Genomic DNA, 22,896 nt, shown 5'->3' with positions numbered 1-22,896 from the left:
ACACACATACACATTTTTTTTTGTAGAAAAAATGCTTTTTCTATTTGTAAAGCTTATGGCAAATGTCCTGAATTGCTGGTAGAAGTCTCAGAGAGAGGCAATTGGTATCTAAAGGACATGTTTAACCAATCCATTCCCATATTCAATCCTTTTCAAACAATTGTCTCTAACCCTGTCACCCTCAAATACTCCCATGTCTCCTTTATCCTTAAAAACCACTCACTTAATCCTACTATCTGCACCACCTATAGTCCTATATAGTTCTTTCTTGGCTAACACTTGAGAACGTTCACTCCTTTACTTCCTCTCTTCTCATTCTCTTCTTAAACCTATGCAATCTGGCTTCTAATCTAGTTCAATTAAATAATATGGTTTCTAATTTGCCAGATTTATTGGCCTTTTATCAATCTTTTTCCTCCTTTACCCTATTGTATCATCTGACACTGTGGATCACCTCCTTCTGGACTCTCCTTGCTAGGTTCATCTCCCAAGAGATGGTTCACAGATCAATACAACAACCTCCCTGGCTCTCTTCTGAACTCTACTCATATCACCAAATGTCATTTGGATATCTTCAGCTGGGTATCCAGTAGGCATCTGAAGCTCAGTATTTCCAAAACAGAGGTCTTTGTCTCCCCCATCCCCAGACCTCTTCTACATTTCTGCAGTTCTATCATAGGTACCTTTATCTTCCCAGTTGTTGATGCTTCCAACTTCAGAGTTTTCTTCTTACATTCAACTGCACACGTCCAGTCTGTTGTCAGATCTTGTTATTTATTCCTTCACAATATCTTTTCTGTATGCCCCTTCTCACAGAGTCACCACTCTTGTGGAGGCTCTCATTTTACTTACATTATTATGAATTTTTTTAGCTGGTCTCCCTGCCTCAAGTCTCCCTCTGCTCTAATTGATCCTCCACTAATCTGCCCAAGTGATTTTTCTAAAGTATAGGTTAGACCCAGTCTCTCCCTGATCAATAAATTCCAATGGCTCCCTATTACCTCCAGGCTAAAATAGAATGCTGTCTGCTCAGAATATTGAGTCCTCATAGTCTGGCCCCTTTTACCTTCCCAGGCTTCTCTTATTTTTTCTCCCCTTCACACACTCTATGATTGAGCAACACTGACCTTGCTATTTCTTAAAAAATGACATTCTCTTTCCTTGGATTCCTTTAAGACAACTCAAATCCCACCTTCTATCAGAAGTTTTTCCCACTCTTTGCTCCTCTAATGCCTTTCCTGTGAAATTGCCTCTCATTTCAACTATATGTACCAGGTATACACATAATTTCATGTTTTTATTCACATTAGAACTTGGACTTTTTGAGAGCAGGAATATGTTTGTCTTTTTAAAATATATTTTTTCCTTTTTGATCTGTGGCATTTACCACAGTGCAAAGCACAGAAAAAATGCCACAGCTAGGTGGTGCAATGGATCTAGAGCAGGTCCTCAAGTAAAGAAAAAAATCAAGCTTCAGATAATTAATAGCTTTGCAACTCAAGACAAGTCACGTATCCTCACTTTGACTCAGTTTCCATAACTATGAAATGGGGATAGTAATAGCACTGATTTCCCAGGATTGTTATGAGGATCAAATGAGATAATATTTGTAAGGTACTGGGACTAGTACACAGTAGGTTCTTAATAAATGCTTATTTCAGAGGCAGCTAAGTGGATCAATGGATACAGACAGATCTGGAAATAGGAAGTCCTGGGTTCAAATGTGGCCTCAGTCACTTCTTAGCTGTGTAAACCTCGAAAAGTCACTTAACCCCAATTGGATAGTCCTTACTTCCATCTTGGAACTGATGCTTAGTATGGATTCTAAGATAGAAGGTAGGGATTTTTTTTTCTAAATTCTTGTTTCCTTTCTTATTGTTAACTATGTTAGTGATGACAAGTATTTCACAAACAGAATTTAGTTGAAAGTCAAATTCTCCCAGGCTCAAGAAAAGATTTTTTTAATTTTAAAATTTATTTTTTAAGTAGAATGAAAACTTGAACATCTTTATTGGTGGCTAGGAAGAAGGATCAAGAGTGTGATGGAACCAGCTCTAACAGGCTTCTGAGAGCCCACTGTTCAAATTTCCTGATGAGCATTCATCCTTATCAGTCAAGGCTTGATTTATTATTGTTGTTGTTTTTTACAGTCTTTATACATAAAAGTATTAATAATGCAGATTAAACCTTAAAATAAAAATTATACTGATTCCAAAGCCAGGCAGATCAAAAACAAAGAAAACTACAGACCAATCTCCTTAATGAACATAGATGCCAAAATCTTAAATAGAATACTAGCAAAAAGACTCCGGCAAGTGATCACAAGGGTTATTCATTATGATCAGGTAGGATTTATACAAGGAATGCAAGGATGGTTCAATATTAGGAAAACCTTCCACATAATTGACCATATCAACAAGCAAACTAACAAAAATCACATGATTATTTCAATAGATGCAGAAAAAGCCTTTGACAAAATACAACACCCATTCCTATTGAAATCGCTAGAGAGCATAGGAATAGAAGGGTCTTTACTAAAAATAATAAACAGTATATATCTAAAACCATCAGCAAACATCATCTGCAATGGACATAAACTAGATGCATTACCAATAAGATCAGGAGTGAAACAAGGATGCCCATTATCACCTCTATTATTTAACATTGTACTAGAAACACTAGCAATAGCAATTAGAGAAGAAAAAGAAATCGAAGGTATTAAAATTGACAATGAGGAGATCAAGCTATCACTCTTTGCAGATGATATGATGGTCTACTTAAAGAATCCTAGGGAATCAACCAAAAAGTTAGTGAAAATAATCAACAGCTTTAGCAAAGTTGAAGGATACAAAATAAACTCACATAAGTCATCAGAATTTCTATAATACTTCCAACTCATCCCAGCAACAAGAGTTAGAAAGAGAAATTCCCTTTAAAATCACCTTAGGCAATATAAAATACTTAGGAATCTATCTGCCTAGACAAACACAGGAACTATATGAATACAACTACAAAACACTCTTCACACAATTAAAACTAGATCTAATCAATTAGAAAAACATCAATTGCTCATGGGTAGGATGAGCTAACATAATAAAAATGACAATCTTACCCAAACTAATTTACTTATTTAGTACCAAAGTACCAAAATTTTTTTTTACTAAATTAGAAAAAACAATAACAAATTTTATTTGGAAAAACAAAAGATCAAGACTATCAAGGGGAATAATGAAAAAAAGGTGGCCTAGCAATACCAGATCTCAAACTACACTATAAAGCAGTGGTCATCAAAACAATATGGTACTGGCTAAGAGACAGAGAGGAGGATCAGTGGAATAGACAGAGAGGAGGATCAGTGGAATAGACTTGGGGTAAGTGACCTCAGCAAGACAATCTATGATAAACCCAAAGATCCCAGCTTTGGGGACAAAAATCCAGTATGTGACAAAAGCTGCTGGGAAAATTGGAAAACAGTATGGGAGAGATTAGGTTTAGATCAACATCTCACACTCTACACCAAGATAAACTCAGAATGGATGAATGACTTGAACATAAAGAAGGAAATTATAAGTAAATTATGTGAACACAGAATAGTATACTTGTCAGATCTTTGGGAAAGGAAAGATTTTAAGTCCAAACAAGAGTTAGAAAAATTATAAAATGCAAAATAAATAATCTTGATTACATTAAATTAAAAAGTTCATGTGCAAACAAAACCAATGAAATCAGAATCAGAAGGGAAGCAACAAATTGGGAAACAATCTTTATGACAAAAACCTTTGACAAAGGTCTAATTACTCAAATTTATAAAGAGCTAAATCAATTGTACAAAAAATCAAGCCATTCCCCAACTGATAAATGGGCAAGGGAAATGAATAGGCAATTTTCAGTTAAAGAAATCAAAACTATTAATAAGCACATGAAAAAGTGTTCTAAATCTCTTATAATCAGAGAAATGCAAATCAAAACAACTCTGAGGTATCTCCTCACACCTAGCAGATTGGCTAAAATGACAGCAAAGGAAAGTAATAAATGTTGGAGGGGATGTGGCAAAATTGGGAATTAATACATTGCTGGTGGAATTGTGAATTGATCTAACCATTCTGGAAGACAATTTGGAACTAGCCCAAAGAGCACTAAAAGACAAAGAGAGAATAAGGAAAAAGGCTTATATAAGAATATTCATAGCCATACTGTTTATGGTGACAAAAAATTGGAAAATGAGGGGTTGCCCTCCAACTGGGAAATGGCTGAACAAATTGTTGGTATATGTTGGTGATGGAATACTATTGTGCTCAAAGGAATAATAAAGTGGAGGAATTCCATGTGAACTGGAATGACCTCCAGGAATCGATGCAGAGTGAAAGGAGCAGAACCAAGAGAACATTGTACACAGAGACTGATACACTGTGGTACAATCAAATGTAATGGACTTTTCTAGTAGTAGCAATGCAAAGATCCAGAACTATTTGGAGGAACATATGAGAAAGAACACTATCCACATCCAGAAGAAGAACTGTGGGAAAAGAAACACAGAAGAGAAACAACTTCTTGCTTGCATGGGTCAATGGGGATATGACTGGGGAAGTAGACTCTAAAAGATCACCCTATTACAAATATTAATAATATGGAAATAGGTCTTGATCAATAACACATGTTAAACCCAGTGGAATTGTGAGTCAGATACAGGAGGGGTGGGTGAGAGGAGGGAAAGAACATGAGTCTTGTAACCATGGAAAAATATTCTAAATCATCTAATTAAATAAAAATTTAAAAAATAAAATATTCATTCCCCACTCTACCCCTTGGAAGAGAACTGAGTTGCTAAATATTTATTAGCACACCTCTGTATTGCTCAAAGAACATAGCTTGAACTTAGCAGGAAGAGTGGAAGGTTCAGGAAATGAAGTCATCACCAGACCAGAGTCCCTGTGACTATAGTCTAAAAATAGTAACAATCATAATGGAATTTAAAGGGCACTTTAAGATTTGCAAAGTGTTTTACAATCATTGTCTGGATTGATCCATACAACCCTGAGAAGAACTGAGTAGAAAGGAGAGATGGGATATGAAAGAGAAGGGGACATGATTGTTACCAATCAGGTTATGGGATTGAGGGTACAGGTGGAAGGGTTAGCTTTGGCAAGAAAGGAGGATCATTTCTTTCACTGAGACTGGAATGTAGGAGAGGATAGAGAACATTGAGATGTTTAGAGGAAGAGAGGAATTAGATGATAAGAGACTGTTTTGGACTCAGGCCCAACAGATTTTAACCTTTTCAGTATATAAAAATCTTGAAGATCTATCTAGTCAAAATTTTAAAGACCAATTGACAAAGTAGAGTATATTTAGAGGAAGGTCAACCAAGATGATGGTCAGTCTGGAAACTATATCACAACTGGTTAAAAAAGGATGGTTAGCATGGAGAACTGTCCATGAGGAGAGAGAGAAGTGGGAGTAAACTTGCTCTATTACTCCAGAGGGTTGAGTTTGGATGAATATATGGAAGTTGCAGTAGGGCAGATGTTTGCCTAAACCTACAAAAGAATGTTTTAAGACCTTAAGTGGTGTAATAATAGAATGGACATGAGATAATGAGTTCCTCATCTCTGGAACACTCAAACACAGACTTGATCACTATATTCTAGGGATGTTGTAGAAGAGATTCCTCCATGTTGCGTTTGACAACCAAGAAGATGATGAATAACATACTTTAAGAGTTTATGATAAGTACAATTACTGCAGTTGTCACTGTTTCTGTATAAAATTGTCTTTCTTAAATTGAGTCCTCATGTAACTGCCTTTCATTTTTCTTGTAATGTCCTTAACTGTTTCCATAGAATTCCCATAGATCATTACATCTCCAGAATAATATTTATTATTAGTACCCCTCTCCATTTTAATTCCACTAGTTGGAATATCAGCTGCACTATAGAAAATATTTATGTTCTAGCTACTTTTCATAATCCTGAGGGTAAATTTGCAAATGACTAATGGTTCTTTGTCTTTTTCAGAGTCCTCATTTTCATTTCTATCTGTGCTTGCTCTCATTTTATTACTGATTAAATTAATTTTTACAGAGGCATAAATTAATTATTAGATATAAAGGCAGTAAAAATCTGTAACTCTTGGCAAGATTTTTTTTAAACTTGGATTAATCAAATTCAAGAGTTGTTATCTTAATCTTTATTATGTTTGAAAGAATTGACTGATTAGGGTTTTTTTTTAAGACTAGAAATGTTAAAATAGTGGCCTAGGTCATGCTTGTGAAACAGGAGGCTATGTAGTGAAATAAAATCTAGAATTACACAAATAAATTGATTTGGGGGATAGCTGGGTGGTTCAGTGGATTAAGAGTCAGGCCTAGATAAGGGAGGTACTGAGTTAAAATTTGGCCCAAGAAACTTCTTAGCTGTGTGACCCTGGGCAAGTCACTTAACCACCATTACCTATCATTCTTCTGCCTTGGAACAAATACACAGTATTGATTCTAAGACAGAAGGTAAGAGTTTTTAAAAAATAAAAAATAAATTGATCTTATATGAAAAGTTTCAAGCAATAAGTTGTATAAATACAGTAATGTCCACCTAATCAAATTGAGTTCCTAGTAAGAAGTAGCTGAGGCTGGTTAGGAACCATAGTAAGATAGTTGCACACATCAGGAAGAACAAAAACAAATTTGACTCATTTTTTAAAGGTCCTCTCACTCTATAACTCTTCCAGGTTAACCAACTCACCAGAAATTAGTTAATTCTGAGCTCCACTGAATAACAATACCTAATTGATGGTCATTGCTTGTTTGTCATCTAATGAAAATAGCTTTGAGCATTATTATTGCTGAGAACTGGCATGCCAGTGTTACTTAAACATTGTATATTATTAGACAAGTAAATGCTTTGTTGATTGATACATTCCCATTTCTTTTCAGAGACCATTTCATAGAATCTCTCCCTAGCACCCCACAAAAAAAGTTATTTCCCTCTTGGTGTGGGTTGTCGTACCACAAATTTTTTGAAATATGAGAGCAACATTGTCTTAAAAAAAGATCAGTCCTTGTGGCAAACCAAATAATTCACTTTTCATTTTCACGAACTTTTAACCACAGTGCATGATCTCTTTAGTTGGTCTTTTTCTATTTTAACAATATTTTGCTACTTTCACAATTGGTTGATTTTTTTTCCCTGCCAGATTGGAAACTTAAAACTTGAAGCTTTAACTCTAGCCAGAGAAAGCAGATCTGTTTTTCCACTGTCACTGTCAGTTGAATGCCTACATCAAGGCAGAGATGAACTAACAGCTGGTTTGTTCCCATTTAGCTCCCGGATGGCTGGCATTCATGAAATGATGGGATGCATTCAGAGAAGAGTGGATCAACTAGCCCAGCAGTGTTCTGCTCATAAGGAACTTGCTCTTAGGAAACAGCAATTAACTGCCTCAATGGAGGGATACCTAAGGAAGGTAGTATCATAAAATGCTTCCTCCCTAAATTAATGGCTTGGAATCAATTGTACTAATTGCTTCACCAAAGGTGGCTTTAGGTATGCTTAATTCAGTGCTACTGGCTGTGTGTCAGCGACAGTAAATGCTTTGGGGGAGGGGTGCCATTTCATCAAAAATTCCCCTTAATTAAGAGTAAATTCATCTCACACCAGGTAGTCTCCTGTTATGCTTCACTTTACTTTCTCCACAAGACCTATAAGCAAAGGACAGGCAGTAATTATACATGTAAACCAGCATTGTCTCTTCTTTTCCCCAAGGCAGACATCTAAACATCCCTATCCATCTCTCAAAAGTGACATGAACAGTAAATAGCAACCCTGTTAGACCATATTAAAGATTTATGTTAGTGGCCACTAGAACCAGTAGTTCTTTTTGTTTCTGTTGTTGTTTAGTCATGTCCAACTCTTCATGACCCCTCTTGAGGTTTTCTTGACAGAGATAATGAATTGATTTGCCATTTCCTTCTCCAGCTCATATGAAGAAATAGAGGCAAATAGGGGGTAAGTGACTTGCCCAGGATCACACAGCTAATAAGTATTTGAAGCTGGATTTGAACGCAGGTCCTCCTGACTCCAGGACTGGTGTTCTGTCCATTGCGTTACCTAGCTTTTCAATTGGCAAAATGGTAGGAAAAAGAAATGTCATTAATTTAGTGCTTCCCATGCATCATATCAGGTGATCTTCATTTTTGAAGATAAAGGAAGTTGAGGCTTAGGTAGATTGCCCACACTTACATAGGTGTTAAGTAAAAGAACCAGAAGAACCCAGGTTTTGTGAGTTTTGGGCAACAGAGAGTTTTCTCATACCACACGTGTTATTTAGGAGGTTAATGCAAAGCATATGCTCTTTGTATTTACATTTAGAATTGTTTTAGTGAAGTTAGCTGTATGCTTTCAGTTCTCATGCTTAGAACTGGCATGATGTTCACAAGCCATTGTGTCAATCCCCTGAATTTAACAGATGGGGAAACTAAGGTCCCAAGGAAGGACTTGAAGGCCAGCTGCTCATACTCTATCTGTTCATTCACTGATTCACTAAATCATGGACACATTTATTCCATTACCTCTTGCGCTTAGAAAAATGACCAGGATACTCTCTTGACTAAATAGCAGAAAAGAGACACTATTCCATCTCTCCTGTTTTGAGGGATTCCTGATGTCAACAATCTTCTTTTCATTTGTAGAATCTCCCACAATAGATGATAAATATGTTGAAAATCCAGTAGTCTCAACAGCGTTGTTTACACAAAGGACACTTGCTATCTGAGATAAATCCCAAATAACAAAATGAATAGCATTTCAAGATTGTCCTTACATGATACAAAGGCTATCTGAATCTACACTTAAACAGAGAGGACATGGAATTCTCTGAAAAGGATATATCTGTGGAGAAGCACAGATTTTATTTCTGCAACTATCAGGATGGATGAAGCATATGCCACTTCCTAGCTTTCCATCCTTTGCTATTTATCAAGGTGATGTAGAACCACTGTGGAATAGTAGAAGAAATCCCGAATGAGGAATCAAGGGACTTATTGCCCACTCAGAGACCTGAGTTTAAATTTAGTCTTAGATGCTTATTAGCTGACCAAGCTATTTAACCTCTGTTTGCCTTAATCCATTGGAGAAGGAAATAGTAAATCACTCCAGTATCCTTACCAAGAAGAAATCCTTGGCATGCTATGATCATGAAGAATCACACACAACAGAATGACTGAATAACAATTACTCACTAAATTGTTGTGTCATCTAAGGCAAATTACTTCATTTCTCTGAACTTTGGTCTCTTAATTTGCAAATTAAAGACATTGGACTAGTTGATCTTCAATATTACATCCACCTTTAAAATTCTCTGATTCTAGTTCTTAATATGATGTCTGGAGCCCTTGGGAAACTCAGAATATAATGGCAGTACTAGGGTCACATTCCCAGGGATACAGCATTGTCAAGTTTGGGCAAATTTAGTAGGGGTCAGAAGGCATGGAAGCAGCTTAAATAATTGTTTTCATATGTCAACTTGCAAAAGTTATTGCTTATACCTCTGCATTTCTGAAAGCCTATTATCTTGCCTACCAGGGAAGAGACTTGGGTGGGAGGAAGAGAAAGATAGAGAGACAGAATGACAGAAGGAGACAGAGAGATAGATATAGAGATGGAAATAGAGATAGAAACAGAAGGAGAGACAGAGGGAGAGAGAGAAAATGAGAATTCAGAATACCTACATCTTCAAGCCCTTCCCATTACTTTGTTCTAGTCATATCACATGGAATTGTTTTCCTTCTAAATAGTCTCTGTTGCCTGATCCTCACCACCCTTTTTAGGGCCAGAGAGAACACCATACTTTTTGCATTCTGAAAGAATTACAATTTTAAGATTATTAATTGTATTGCTTCTTTCAATGACATATTCAAGTAGGTTCAACCCAATCCCCCCCCCCCATACACACACACACACAGGAAGTTGTAATGCCTTTTATTTGATTTTTAAATTAATTTATTTAGTCAATTTAGAACATTATTCCTTGTTTACAAGAATCATATTATTTCCCTCCCTCCCCAAACCCACCCTTTCCCATAGCTAAATTGCAATTTCACTGGGTATTACATGTGTCCTTGATCAAAGCCTATTTCCATGTTGTTGGTGTTTGCATTAGGATGTTCATTTAGAGTCTACATCCCCAACCATATCCCCTCGACCCATGTATTCAAGTAGTTGTTTTTATTCTGTGTTTCTACTCCCACAGTTTTTCCTCTGAATGTGGATAGTGGTTTTTCTCCTAGATTCCTCCAAGTTGTTCAGGATCACTGCATTGCCACTAATGGAGAAGTCCATTACATTCAATTGTACCACAGTGTATCAGTCTCTGTTTACAATGTTCTCCTGGTTCTGCTCCTTCCTCGCTGCATCAATTCCTGGAGGTTGTTACAGTTCCCATGGAATTCCTCCACTTTATTATTCCTTTTAGTACAATAGTATTCCATTACCAACATACACCACAATTTGTTCAGCCATTCCCCAATTGAAGGGCATCCCCTCATTTTCCAATTTTTTGCCACCACAAAGAGATCAGCTATGAATATTCTTGTACAAGTCTTTTTCCTTATTATCTCTTTGGGGTACAAACCCAGCAGTGCTATGACTGGATCAAAGGGCAGACAGTCTTTTAGTGCCCTTTTGACATAGTTCCAAATTGCCCTCCAGAATGGTTGGATCAATTCACAACTCTACCAACAATGCATTAATGTCCCAACTTTGCCACAACCCCTCAAGAATTCATTACTTTCCATTGTTTGCATCTCTCTGATTATAAGTGATTTAGAACACTTTTTCATGTGCTTATTAATAATTTTTATTTTTTTAACTGAAAATTGCCTAAACATGTCCCTTGCCCATTTATCAATTGGAGAATGGCTTGATTTTTTGTACAATTGATTTAGCTCTTTATAAATTTGAGTAATTAGACTTTTGTCAGAGGTTTTTATTATGAAGATTGTTTCCCAATTTGTTGCTTCCCTTCTAATTTTGGTTACATTGGTTTTGTTTGTACAAAAATTTTTAATTTGATGTAATCAAAATTATTTTACATTTTGTGATTTTTTTTCTGACTCTTGCTTGGTTTTAAAGTCTTTCCCAAAGATCTGACATGTATACTATTCTGTGTTCACCTAATTTGCTTATAGTTTCCTTCTTTATATTCAAGTCATTCACCTATTCTGAGTTTATCTTGGTGTAGAGTGGGAGATGTTGATCCACACCTAATCTATCCCATACTGACTTCCAATTTTCCCAGCAGTTTTTATCGAATAGTGGATTTGTGTCCCAAAAGCTGGGATCTTTGGGTTTGTCATAGACTGTCTTACCGAAGTCACTTACCCCAAGTCTATTCCACTGATCTTCCTTTCTGTCTCTTAGCCAGTACCAAATTGTTTTGATGACCACTGCTTTACAGTATAGTTTGAGATCTGGGACTGCAAGGCCTCCTTTCTTTGCATTTTCTTTTCATGATTTCCCTGGATATCCTTGATCTTTTGTTCTTCCAAATGAACTTTGTTATTTTTTTCTAATTCAGTTAAAAAAGTCTTTTGGTAGTTCAATGGGTATAGCACTAAATAAGTAAATTAATTTGGGTAGGATTATCATTTTTATTTGTTAGCTTGACTTACCCATGAGCAATTGATGTTTTTCTAATTGATTAGATCTAGTTTTAATTGTGTGAAGAGTGTTTTGTAGTTGTGTTCATATAGTTCCTGTGTTTGTTTCAGCAGATTGGTTCCTAAGTATTTTATATTGTCTGGGGTGATTTTAAATTTTCTAATTCTTGCTGCTCAAATGGTTTGGAGATATATAGAAATGCTGGTGACTTGTGTGGGTTTACTTTGTATCCTGCAACTTTGCTAAAGTTGTTGATTATTTCAACTAGCTTTTTGGTTGATTCTCTGGGGTTCTTTAAGTAGACCATCATATCATTTGCAAAGAGTGATAGCTTGGTTTATTCGTTGCCTATTTTAATACCTTCAATTTCTTTTTTTTCTCTAATTACTACAGCTAGTGTTTAGAGGTGATAATGGGCATGCTTGTTTCACTCCTGATCTTTTTGGGAAGGCTTCTAGTTTATCCCCATTGAGGATGATGTTTGCTGATGATTTTAGATATATGCTGTTTATTACTTTTAAGAAAGGCCCTCCTATTCCTATGCTTTCTAGCGATTTCAATAGGAATTCATGTATTTTGTCAAAGGCTTTTTCTGCATCTATTGCAATAATCATGTGATTTTTGTTGGTTTGCTTGTTGATATGGTCAATTATATTGATGTTTTTCCTAACATTGAACCATCCTTGCATTCCTGGTATGAATCCTACCCAGTCATAGTGAATAACCCTTGTGATCTCTTGCTGGAGTCTTTTTGCTAGTATCCTATTTAAGATTTTTACATCTATGTTCATTAGGGAGATTGGTCTATAGTTTTCTTTCTTTGTTTTTGATCTGCCTGGCTTTGGAATCAGTACCATATTTGTGTTGTAAAAGGAATTTGGTAGAACTCCTTCTTTGCTTATTTTGTGAAATAGTTTGTATGATATTGGGATTAGTTGTTCTTTGAATGTTTGATAGAATTCATTTGTGAATCCATCTGGACCTGGGGATTTTTTCTTAGGGAGTTCTTTGATGGCTTGTTCAATTTCTTTTTCTGATATGGGGTGGTTTAGGTAGTCTATTTCTTCCTCTGTTAGTCTAGGTAATTTATATTTTTATAAATATTCATCCATATCACCTAGATTGCCATATTTATTGCCATATAATTGGGCATAATAGTTTTTAATGATTGCCTTAATTTCCTCTTCATTAGAGGTGAGGTCTCCATTGTCATCTTGGATACTGTCAATTTTATTTTCTTCTTTCCTTTTTTTAAATTAGATTAACTAGTAACTTATCTATTTTATTTGTTTTTTTAAAGTACTAGCTTCTGGTCTTATTAATTAATTCAATAGTTTCTTCACTTTCAATTTTACTTATTTCTCATTTAATTTTTAGGACTTATATTTTAGTTTTTATATGGGGATTTTTAATTTGTTCCATTTCTAGTTTTTTTTTTAATTTGCATGTCCAATTCATTGACCTCTGCCCTCCTTAATTTGTTAATATATGAACTCAAGGATATAAATTTCCCTCTGAGTACTGCTTTGTCTGCATCTGATAGATTTTGAAAGGATGTTTCATCATTGTCGTTTTCTTCAATGAAATTATTAATTGTTTCTATGATTTTTCTTTAACTAACTGATTTTGAAGAATCATATACAATTTATAATTATTTTTTGATTTGCCTCTGCATGTACCCTTACTAATTATTATTTTCATTGCATTGTGATCTGAGAAGGTTGCATTTATCATTTCTGCTCTTTTGCACTTGTTTGCAATGTTTTTATGCCCTAGTGCATGGTCAATCTTTGTGAATGTACCATGTGCTACTGAAAAGAAGGTATATTCCTTTTTGTCCCTATTTATTTTTCTCCACATATCTACTAACTCTAATTTTTCTAAGATTTCATTCACTTCTCTTAACTCTTTCTTATTTATTTTTTGGTTTGACTTATCTAGTTCTTATAGAGGAAGGTTCAGGTCTCGCACTAGTTTAGTTTTTCTATCTATTTTATCCTTGAGCTCCACTAGTTTTTCCTTTAAAAATGTGGATGCTATGCCATTTGGTACATACACGTTGATCAGGATATAATTGCCTTCCCTATCTCTTTTAACTAGATCTGGTTTTACTTTGGCTTTGTCAGATATCATGGTTGAGACTCCTGCCTTCTTTTTATCAGTTGATGCCTAATAGATTTGGCTCTATACTCTTACTTTTACCCTATCCCTGACTACCTTCCTCATGTTTATTCCTTATAGACAGCATATGGTGGTGTTTTGGTTTGTAATCCACTCTGCTATTTGCTTGTGTTTTATGGGTGAGTTCATTCCATTCACATTCAGAGTTATGATTACCAGCTGTGTATTTTCCAGCATTTTGATTTCCACTCCTAGTCCTGCCTTTTCTTCTTTTACTATTTCCTTCTTCACCAATGTTTTGTTTTTAATCAGTCCCCCTAATTCCCACCCCATTTGACTTACCTTTCTACTCCCCTTTCTTATTCCCCTCTTATTTTCTTTACAATCTTTTTATACTACCCCCCCCTCTCCCTCCCTTGTACTGATTCCCTCCCCACCAGTCTGTTACCCTTCTACTTCCCTATAGGGCACAAATCAATTATCTGCCCCAACCTGATTAACAATAGATAGATGCTTCCTTAGTTCAGACATATGACTTACCATGTCAACAGGCAACTTTCCCAGGGTTTATTATTCAGTTACAGCTGATTTGAGAAAGGGAGAGTTATTTAACCTCCCCTAATAGGATCACTACTAGAGATTGTGCCACATTGACAAAACCATTTAGATCCCAGAGTTACCTCAAGGATACAGTGAAAGATCAGAATAGGAACACAATAGAAGGCTTTTAAAAAATATTTTCATTTAATAGTAAATTCACTGGTTCATCTCCTGTTTCATATTATACTACACCAGGTTGTTATTGTTGTTGTTGTTGTTGTTTTTAAATCACATGTCAAATTATGCAGGGAATTATATTCATTTGCTCATTGATTCATTCATTTATTCCACACAATAGCTGTTGAAAATCTATAAATCTAAATGACTTTTAGGCAATGTGGGAAAAAAGGTGCTGCCCTCCATGAATTTATATATTAACTAGGAGAGATAACATAGAGATAAGTTGGCTTATTAATTAAATTATTGTCACCTTTTCTCTTTCAAATGGACTATGGAACAATTAAGTTTTATCTCTTTAGAGTCATAGAAACATCTAGAAGTTGGGTGCTACTTGACCTTGGTGGTGCTAGGTGTTAGGTTTTTTTGGCAGTTGTGGTTCCAATATCAATTTCATAATGTTTCATAATAAATCATACAGATAATTTATTATCTTTACAATATTTCAGTTATCAATGGATGAATCATTACCTTCTAGATCTGGAGACAGGTTGGTTCCATGAAAAGGATACTAACTCAATAGTGAAAGGACTTGGGTACAAATCCAAACCCTGACATATTATGCCTATGTGAAAATGGGCAGATCACTGAATCATGTCACTTCATTTTGGTCCCAGGGCTTTTGGACTATCTTTTAACACCATAATAATTCCTTTTTAAAAACCCTTACCTTCTGTCTTAGAATTGTAGTCCCATAATATTCTAAGGACACATGTTCACACTCATAAATTCAAGCAAGGAAAGCTCTACCAAGCATGAAGCCTTAGACTGTATTATTTTTCAAAGGGCTTGTATATGTGTGTGTATGTCTTTGTATAGCAAGTTAGCATGCACATAATGATGGCACCATCATCGTGGTTTTGATTGCCACACATGCCAGTTAAATTTCCATGACCTAGTCTCAATTCTGGCCAACTGTCTTCAAAAATGCATACTGTTGGTCTCAAAAGAGAGCCGGTAATAAGATTGTGAATGGAGGCATATACTTCCATACCACTGCAAAAATAGGGTATTTACAATTCACTATCAAATTATTTTTTTATTCTACTGTTTTCATGTACTAAATATGTATATTTTTCTCTATGGATAAATCGCTAAGATTATTGTCTTTTATGTCTAAAGGCAACACTGTCAGTTCAGAAAATCAGTCCAGTACTTTCAAGTAGTATGGATCTTGGCTCTTGTCTTTCTGATTCAGAACAAATTTTGAGCAAATATCTGGAACTAGATAGTCAAGCTAAGGTAAGTGATATTTTAATAATATTTTGCTGTGGTTACAGTCAGTGTACAAGTGGTGAAGAATCTATATAAATCTTCATTTTTGCCCTTGGTAGTTGCATGTACAAATGAGTATCATTGCATCTAATGTTCTTAGTTTATGCTTATCTAAAAATGTTCATATCTCTAAACTTAAGAAAAATGTTTGAGCTTATTATAGTATTCAGAATTTCATCCTTTGCTCAGGTACTTTGTGACTCCTCCTGTCCGCTCCTTCATGGGCAGGCATTAGCGATATTTTAATAATGATACCCTGTGGGGGGATAGAGGTGGGATCTGGGAGGGCTTTTCTTCACCCTCATTTACAATTATCTATTGTGAAGGACTACAAAGAAAATTACTACTCCAGGAAGAATCCAAGAGGCAAGACAAGTCCTGATGGCCTACAAAAGGAATCTTTTTTTTTTTTAATAAAGAGCTGGCATTCATGTTTCCTTCCCACAATAATCACTGCCCCATTTTAAGTTGGACTTGTGCACTGAGGGCTTCAACCTCTTTCACTAAGAAACAATGGCTATGCCAGGTCATGACTGTTTCTCTTTATATACCTGTCTCCTTCCTTCACAGACTTCCTCATTTCCTCTGCTCAGCAAGTAAAATAGAGAGAATTTGGTTCCATATGTACACATAGATATTTATATGATATATACATACAACCTTTAGAGCACAAATTTTAACCATTTTTCTTTCATGGACACTTTTAGCAGACTGGTGAAGTCTATAGACTCCATATCAGAATAATGTTTTAAAATACATAAATTAAAACATATAAAATAAAAAAGGAGATCAATTATACTGAAATACAATGGTCAAAATATATTTTTCAAAGCTCATGGACCACAAGTTAGTAAATTCTACATGGAATTATAGATTATATATGTTAATAATATAATAGATTTTTATATATGTTAACTATGTATAAATATGTAAGTATACTAATATATCCCTTCTGTTCAATTAAATAAAACACTTATTAAATGCCAGAACTTAAAGCACTGTGACTTTGTTTATTACTGACAGATCTCAGAGTTGGAAAGACCTAGGTTGAAGCTTTATGTTTGAACACAAACAGATTTCAAGACCTGGACAAGACACTTATAGCCTAAGAAACTCACCAAATGCACCCAGGAAAATCTTACTAAGACTAAGTTGCAGAATACATTTTCAATGATGGAGAGGATTTTCTCATTGAGAACTTTCTACACCAATAAAATTATAGGTCTAGGCCAATAGCTTTCCAAGCATGAGGACCACAAGCTCAAAATTATAATTTATATTATGGCAAATGTTCATAGATATAACCCACCTGAACAGAAGCTCTTAGGGGATTCCACAATAATTTTTAAGAATATAAAGAAGCTCTGAGATTTTTAAAAAATTTGAGAATTCAGATGAAGAATTAAAATTACTTCTATTCAAAATGAGGAAATGCTCCAAATCACTATTGATTAGAGAAATTAAAATTGAAATAACTCAGAGACACCACCTCATACCTATCAGAGTGGCTAATATGACCAAGAAGGAAAAGGAAAAGGGTTGTGTGGGAAATTGGGACATTAATGCACTTGGTAGAACTGTGAACTGATACAACCATTCTGGAGAGTAATATGAAACTATGCCCAAAGGGCCATAAAACTATGCAGGCCTTTTTACCCAGTAATTCCACGACTGGGACAGTATCCCAAGGAGATTAGATATAAGGGAAAAATACCTACTTGTCCAGAAATATTTTTAGCAGCTCTTTTTATCATGGCAAAGAATTGGAAACTGAGGGGGTGGCCATCAATTGGGGAATGGCTAATGAGGCTGTAATATAGGGGTGTAATGGAAAACTATTGTGCCATAAGAAAAACCTGGAAAGATTTATATGAACTGAGGCAAAGTGAAGTGAGCAGAACCGGAACAGTATATACAGTAACAGAAATATTGTAAGATGATCACTTGTGAAGGGCCAAATTATTATCAACAAAACAAGGTTCCAAGATCACCCCAAGGGCCTCATGTTAAAAGACAAAACCAAACAAAATAAGACAAAAAAAAACCTGCTATCCATAGCCAATGAAGGAACTGTTGGGATCTGATTTCAAATAAAAGCACATCATCCTTCACTTTACTACCTTCATGATTTTTTGATTTTATATGTGATATATGCCTTCAGTCAAAACATAGAGAATATGGAAATACATATTGCATTAAAGCACTTATATAACCTATATAAGAGTTTATATCACCTCAGGGTGGGGTAGGGGTAGGGGGAAATCCAAATTGCAGATGTCAGAAAACAACTGTCAAAAATTATTTATCCACAGAGTTCTCCATATAATATTTCTCCAAAATTGAAAATGATTTCCCCATATAAAAGAAATACAATTTAAATTTTTAAAATGGAGAATTGGGGGCAGCTGGGTAGCTCAGTGGATTGAGAGCCAGGCCTAGAGACAGTAGGTCCTAGGTTCAAATCTGGCCTCAGACCCTTCCCAGTTGTGTGACCCTGGGCAAGTCACTTGACCCCCATTGCCTAAAAAAAAAAAAAAGAGAGAGAGAGAGAGAGAGAGAATTGTTGGTATAGACCAAAAGAAAGAACCCCTCCCAAACATAAAGTATTCTGTTGGGTTCTAGAGATACAAATATGAAAAACAAAATAATTATTGCCCTTAAGATGCTTAGAGTATAGACAAGAAAATGAGATGTATACCTGAGTAACTGTTATAATATACGTATAAAATAGTTTGGATAGTACAATAGCTTAAACTCTGGCTTCTAGGAACTGAAGCTGGACCAAAATGCAAGAATATATTTTAAAAGGGTGGCTAAGAGTTCCATGTCCAGGAAGATTGTAATTTCTACCATTGTGGAGAGTAGGATGAGAGCCTTGGATATACCATACTAGCAAGGGAGGAACTTTTAAGACCCAGAACAGCTGTGGTTGGATGTTGACTCCTTTACTGTCCTAGTTCTAAGAAGAGTAATGGATTTCATTTAAAACTACATCTTATTCTTTAGATATTTGTTGTCATAGGAGTATGATGGCTGTTTTAAGGAATTCAGAGTAAAAACTACATTCTCTCAGTCTCAAGAGGAAAGTAATAATACTCTACTAGAGCTTTAATAATAGATGTACAATGAGAGTACAGACAGATGGGGTCCTTTTATCAAACATTGGTTCCGTGCATGGGTGCACATACACACAATTGTGAGTAGCAAGTGGTCACATTTATTAGAGCAAACCAAGAAGCAGAAGTCAGAAGTTATACAGATTAGAGGAGAGTATTTAATATAGAACAGAAAATCAACCTTTCTACTCAAGAACAAGACAAATCTATAAAAGTGAGAACAATCTCACTGAGGCAGTCTATTCTTAGCAGTCTCTGGGGATTGGGCATTGGAATTCAAAGGACATATTGTAGGACTGACTTATCCCTTAAATGTTTATGGCCTTCTTGCTCAAATTCTACTTCATACTCTTCTACTCTGCAGTTTCTCCATACTTATATCATCATTGGCTCAAATGTCTGTCAGGTATCATGTCTCCCTATGCATAACTAGCATTCAATATCTCAGGATTCTTTCAGAGAACTGAAGAATTCATGTTTTATTTTTTCCAATTACATGTAAAATTTTTCTAACATCTATTTCCTAAAGTTTTGAGTTCCAAATTTTCTCTCTTCCTCCCTATCTCCTCCTTGAAAAGACAAGCAATTTGATATAGATTATACATGTGTATTTCATGCAAACATTTGCATATAGCAAAAGAAACAAGACCAAAAAAAGTTTGTAAAAAGTATACTTTGATCTGCATTCAGATATTATCAGTTCTTTCTCTGGAGATAGAGTTTTTTGTTATAAGTCCTTCAGAATTGTCTTGGATCATTGTATTGCTGAGAATAGCTAAGTCATTCATAGTTAATCATCATATGATATTGCTCTTATTGTGTACTGTGTTCTCCTGGTTCTACTCACTTCATTTCCTGTCAGTTCATATAAGTCTTCCCAGGTTTTTCTGAAAACATCCTGCTTGTCATTTCTTTTTTTAAAAATAATTTTATTTTTAAAATATTTTCCCATGGTTATAAGATTCATATTGACTCTCTCCCTCTTCTCTTCCCACTCCTAGAACTGACAAGCAATTCCACTGGGTTATACATTTTTTTATCACTCACCTCTTTTCATATTATTCATTTTTGTAATAGAGTAATCTTTTAAAAACAAAACCCCAAATCATATACTCATATAAGCAAATGATAAATCATATGTTTTTTCTGCATTTCTACTCCCACAGTTCTTTCTCTAGACGTGGATAGCATTCTTTCTCATAAGTCCTTCCAGATTGTCTTGGATCTATTAGTAGCAAAGTCTACTACATTTGATCATCCCACAGTGTTTCAGTTACTCTGTATAATTTTCTCCTGGTTCTATTTATTTCACTCTGCATCAATTGCTGTAGGTTCTTCCAAGTTTTTATAAAAATCAAGCGCTTCACCATTTTTATCTGCTTGTCATTTCTTATAGCTCAATAGTATTACATCACAATCCATACTACAGCTTATTCATCTATTCCTCAATTGATTGGCATCTCCCCAATTTCTAATTCTTTGTCACCACAAAAGAGCTGCTGTTATAAGTATTTTTGTCTGCATAGGTACTTTTCTTTAAAAAAAAATCTCTTTGAGATACAGACTTAGTGGTATTTGCTGAGTCAAAGGGCATATATAATTTTGTATCCCTTTGAATATGTTCCAGAATGGTTGGATTGGTTCACAACTCTACCAACAGTGCAATAGTGTGCCAATTTTTCTAAATCCCTTCCAAAATTGGACATTTTCCTTTTTTGTCATATTAGTCAATTTAATAGTTGTGAAGTGATGCCTTAGAATTGTTAGATTTTAATTTGTCTAATCAATGGTGACTTAGAGCACTTTTTCATATGAATATAGATATCTTTGATATCAAACTGAAAGATTCAATTGGGGGTGATTAGGGTGTATTATATTACAATTTAGAACACTATTAAATGCAAAGGAGAATTCATACTAACTTAAAGCATTGTCACTGTTTTTACAAAATAGCTTTAAAAATGTAAGATTTTTTCCTGTGGTATATTATTTTGCATTTGGTGTGTACTTTTAGAGGCTTGTGTCTGACTTCACCATATTTTTAGTGGGGATAAGAGAGTAAAGGAGGTTGGGAGGGACTAGTCTTGCACCTGTTTCTTACAAAATGCCATTGTGAAGCAATTCTTATAATGAAAATTACCTTTCTTCAAGTGAGTACTAGAAAAGAATATTAAATAATCAGAGCTACTCCTTGTGGCAAATAAGAGTGAAGCTTTTGCCTGCTAAGAGATCAGGTTGTTTCTTAAGGGGTTTTTTCCCTTCCTGAGAATTAGTTCTTGGCTACTATTTTCTTTCCAGAGGAAGCGGGAGATTCCTGATGGCAACAATATCTATTTATCAAGCCTGTCATTCGGTAGATTTCACATGCCAGACATACATTTCCCTCATTGATGAGTGTTACAAGTAAATATAGCTCACTGTTGTCAGCAAGTCTGTGAAATTGACTAAATGTTTTAAGCTATATTAGACCTATGAATTGATATGTAACATTTTCATCCTACAGTTGTTTAAAATCTTTCTTTCTCTGGCCAGCTCCAGTTTCAGATAATGATTACAGAGGTAGGAGAGACTCTGAGTTAATCCCAGAATAAAAGAACAATTCTTGGATAGAAATTAATAAAAATAAAGCAATTGTTTAAAACAATGTTAGGTCTATTTGAAGGGAGTGATCATAATGCTACTATTTTATATTAAAAGGGCTAGTAGAGTTTAGTACAGATAGGATCCAGAGTTTCACACTATAAATAACCTTTCTTTTATCAATTATATAGACAAAGTATGGGGGGGGCACTGAATAGAGTTACAGACAAATTATGGCTATTTTATTTCATTATTTTAAAAATGTTTATTTATTTTTCTATGGTTACATGATTCATGTTCTTTCCCTTCCCTCTCTCAAAGCCAACAAGAATTCCACTGGGTTAGACATGTATTATCATTCAATACCCATTTCCATATTGATCAGTTTTGTAATAATCTTTTAAAAACAAATTATGGCTATTTTAAAAGTTGTTTTAAAGTTGTACCTTTCACAGCAATGATTCTGGGTATAAACTCAATTGCCTATAAATGCAATATTCTGGGCTGGTATATTCAGAAACCATTCATATGTACAGTTTCCTGAATTTCATTGTCAGTCTAGGACTACATATTCATACTTATGCCTTTGTAGGAGACATCACATGAATTAGAAGCTGCTATAAAAATCATGAAAGAGGAAGATACTTTTGAGGCTTCTGAGGAAGCATCCCTGTTCACAAAAGCTGCATTAATAAAGGATGAACTGGCTGTGCTTGTCAGAGACATCAGCTCCAAGGTGCAAGTCCTCCAAACCTATGTGGCATTTCTGAAGTCATCAGAGAAGGTATAGTACTTATAAACGGTGGCTCTTTATATCCTCTAAGAAAATCACTTTCTACCTCTTATGCTTTCCCTCTGTGGATACTTAGAATTGTGTTTACCTAATGGAAATCCTTCTTCTTGGAGCATGTGCACAGTTATATAAGCTGGTTATATTTTCTTTTGAGAGCCCCAAGCATATGTCCACCAATCAACAGAAGAAACCACAGGGGGTAAGTTATTTTATTATAAATAGATAATATAATCTATTCTGAATAACTTCTCTGATTATATATTTGAATATTTTAACAAACTATGATTTTCAGGGTGAATGTTCAGGGTCCTGATACCATTAACAATAGTTCAATGCCAGGAAAGTCAGATATTCCTTTTAGCTAAAAAAATTCCACAAAATAAAGTATTAAGACTGTTGCTAATCACATTCCACAAATAATTAATTTAAACAAAGCATGGTATAATGAAAAGAAAGAGGGACACAGAGTCAGCTGAGCCATGCCTCCTTCTGACATTTACCACTGGAAATTATCATTTAGCCTCTCTTCGCCTATCCTTCTTCATCTGTAAAAAGGGATTAGTACTTATCTATAATACCTACT

General features: G+C 35.0%; 1 protein-coding gene across 6 annotated transcripts in view; it reads left to right on the top strand.

Moving 5' to 3' along the window:
• CCDC141 (coiled-coil domain containing 141) overlaps nucleotides 1–22,896 on the top strand; it is a 325,959-nt gene that overhangs the window by 206,761 nt on the left and 96,302 nt on the right. For all 6 annotated transcript variants that reach the window (XM_007494445.3, XM_056794081.1, XM_056794080.1 and 3 more), the window contains 3 exons: nucleotides 7,317–7,458; nucleotides 15,672–15,791; nucleotides 22,113–22,304. In XM_007494445.3, the coding sequence (XP_007494507.2) occupies nucleotides 7,317–7,458; nucleotides 15,672–15,791; nucleotides 22,113–22,304 (454 nt within the window). The remainder of the gene's footprint in view (nucleotides 1–7,316; nucleotides 7,459–15,671; nucleotides 15,792–22,112; nucleotides 22,305–22,896) is intronic.

The sequence above is a fragment of the Monodelphis domestica genome, chromosome 4, assembly GCF_027887165.1.
Source record: "Monodelphis domestica isolate mMonDom1 chromosome 4, mMonDom1.pri, whole genome shotgun sequence".
In the NCBI taxonomy this organism is placed as follows: domain Eukaryota; kingdom Metazoa; phylum Chordata; class Mammalia; order Didelphimorphia; family Didelphidae; genus Monodelphis; species Monodelphis domestica.
Note: the sequence above shows the minus strand (reverse complement) of the source record. Positions and strands in the feature narration are given on the sequence as shown.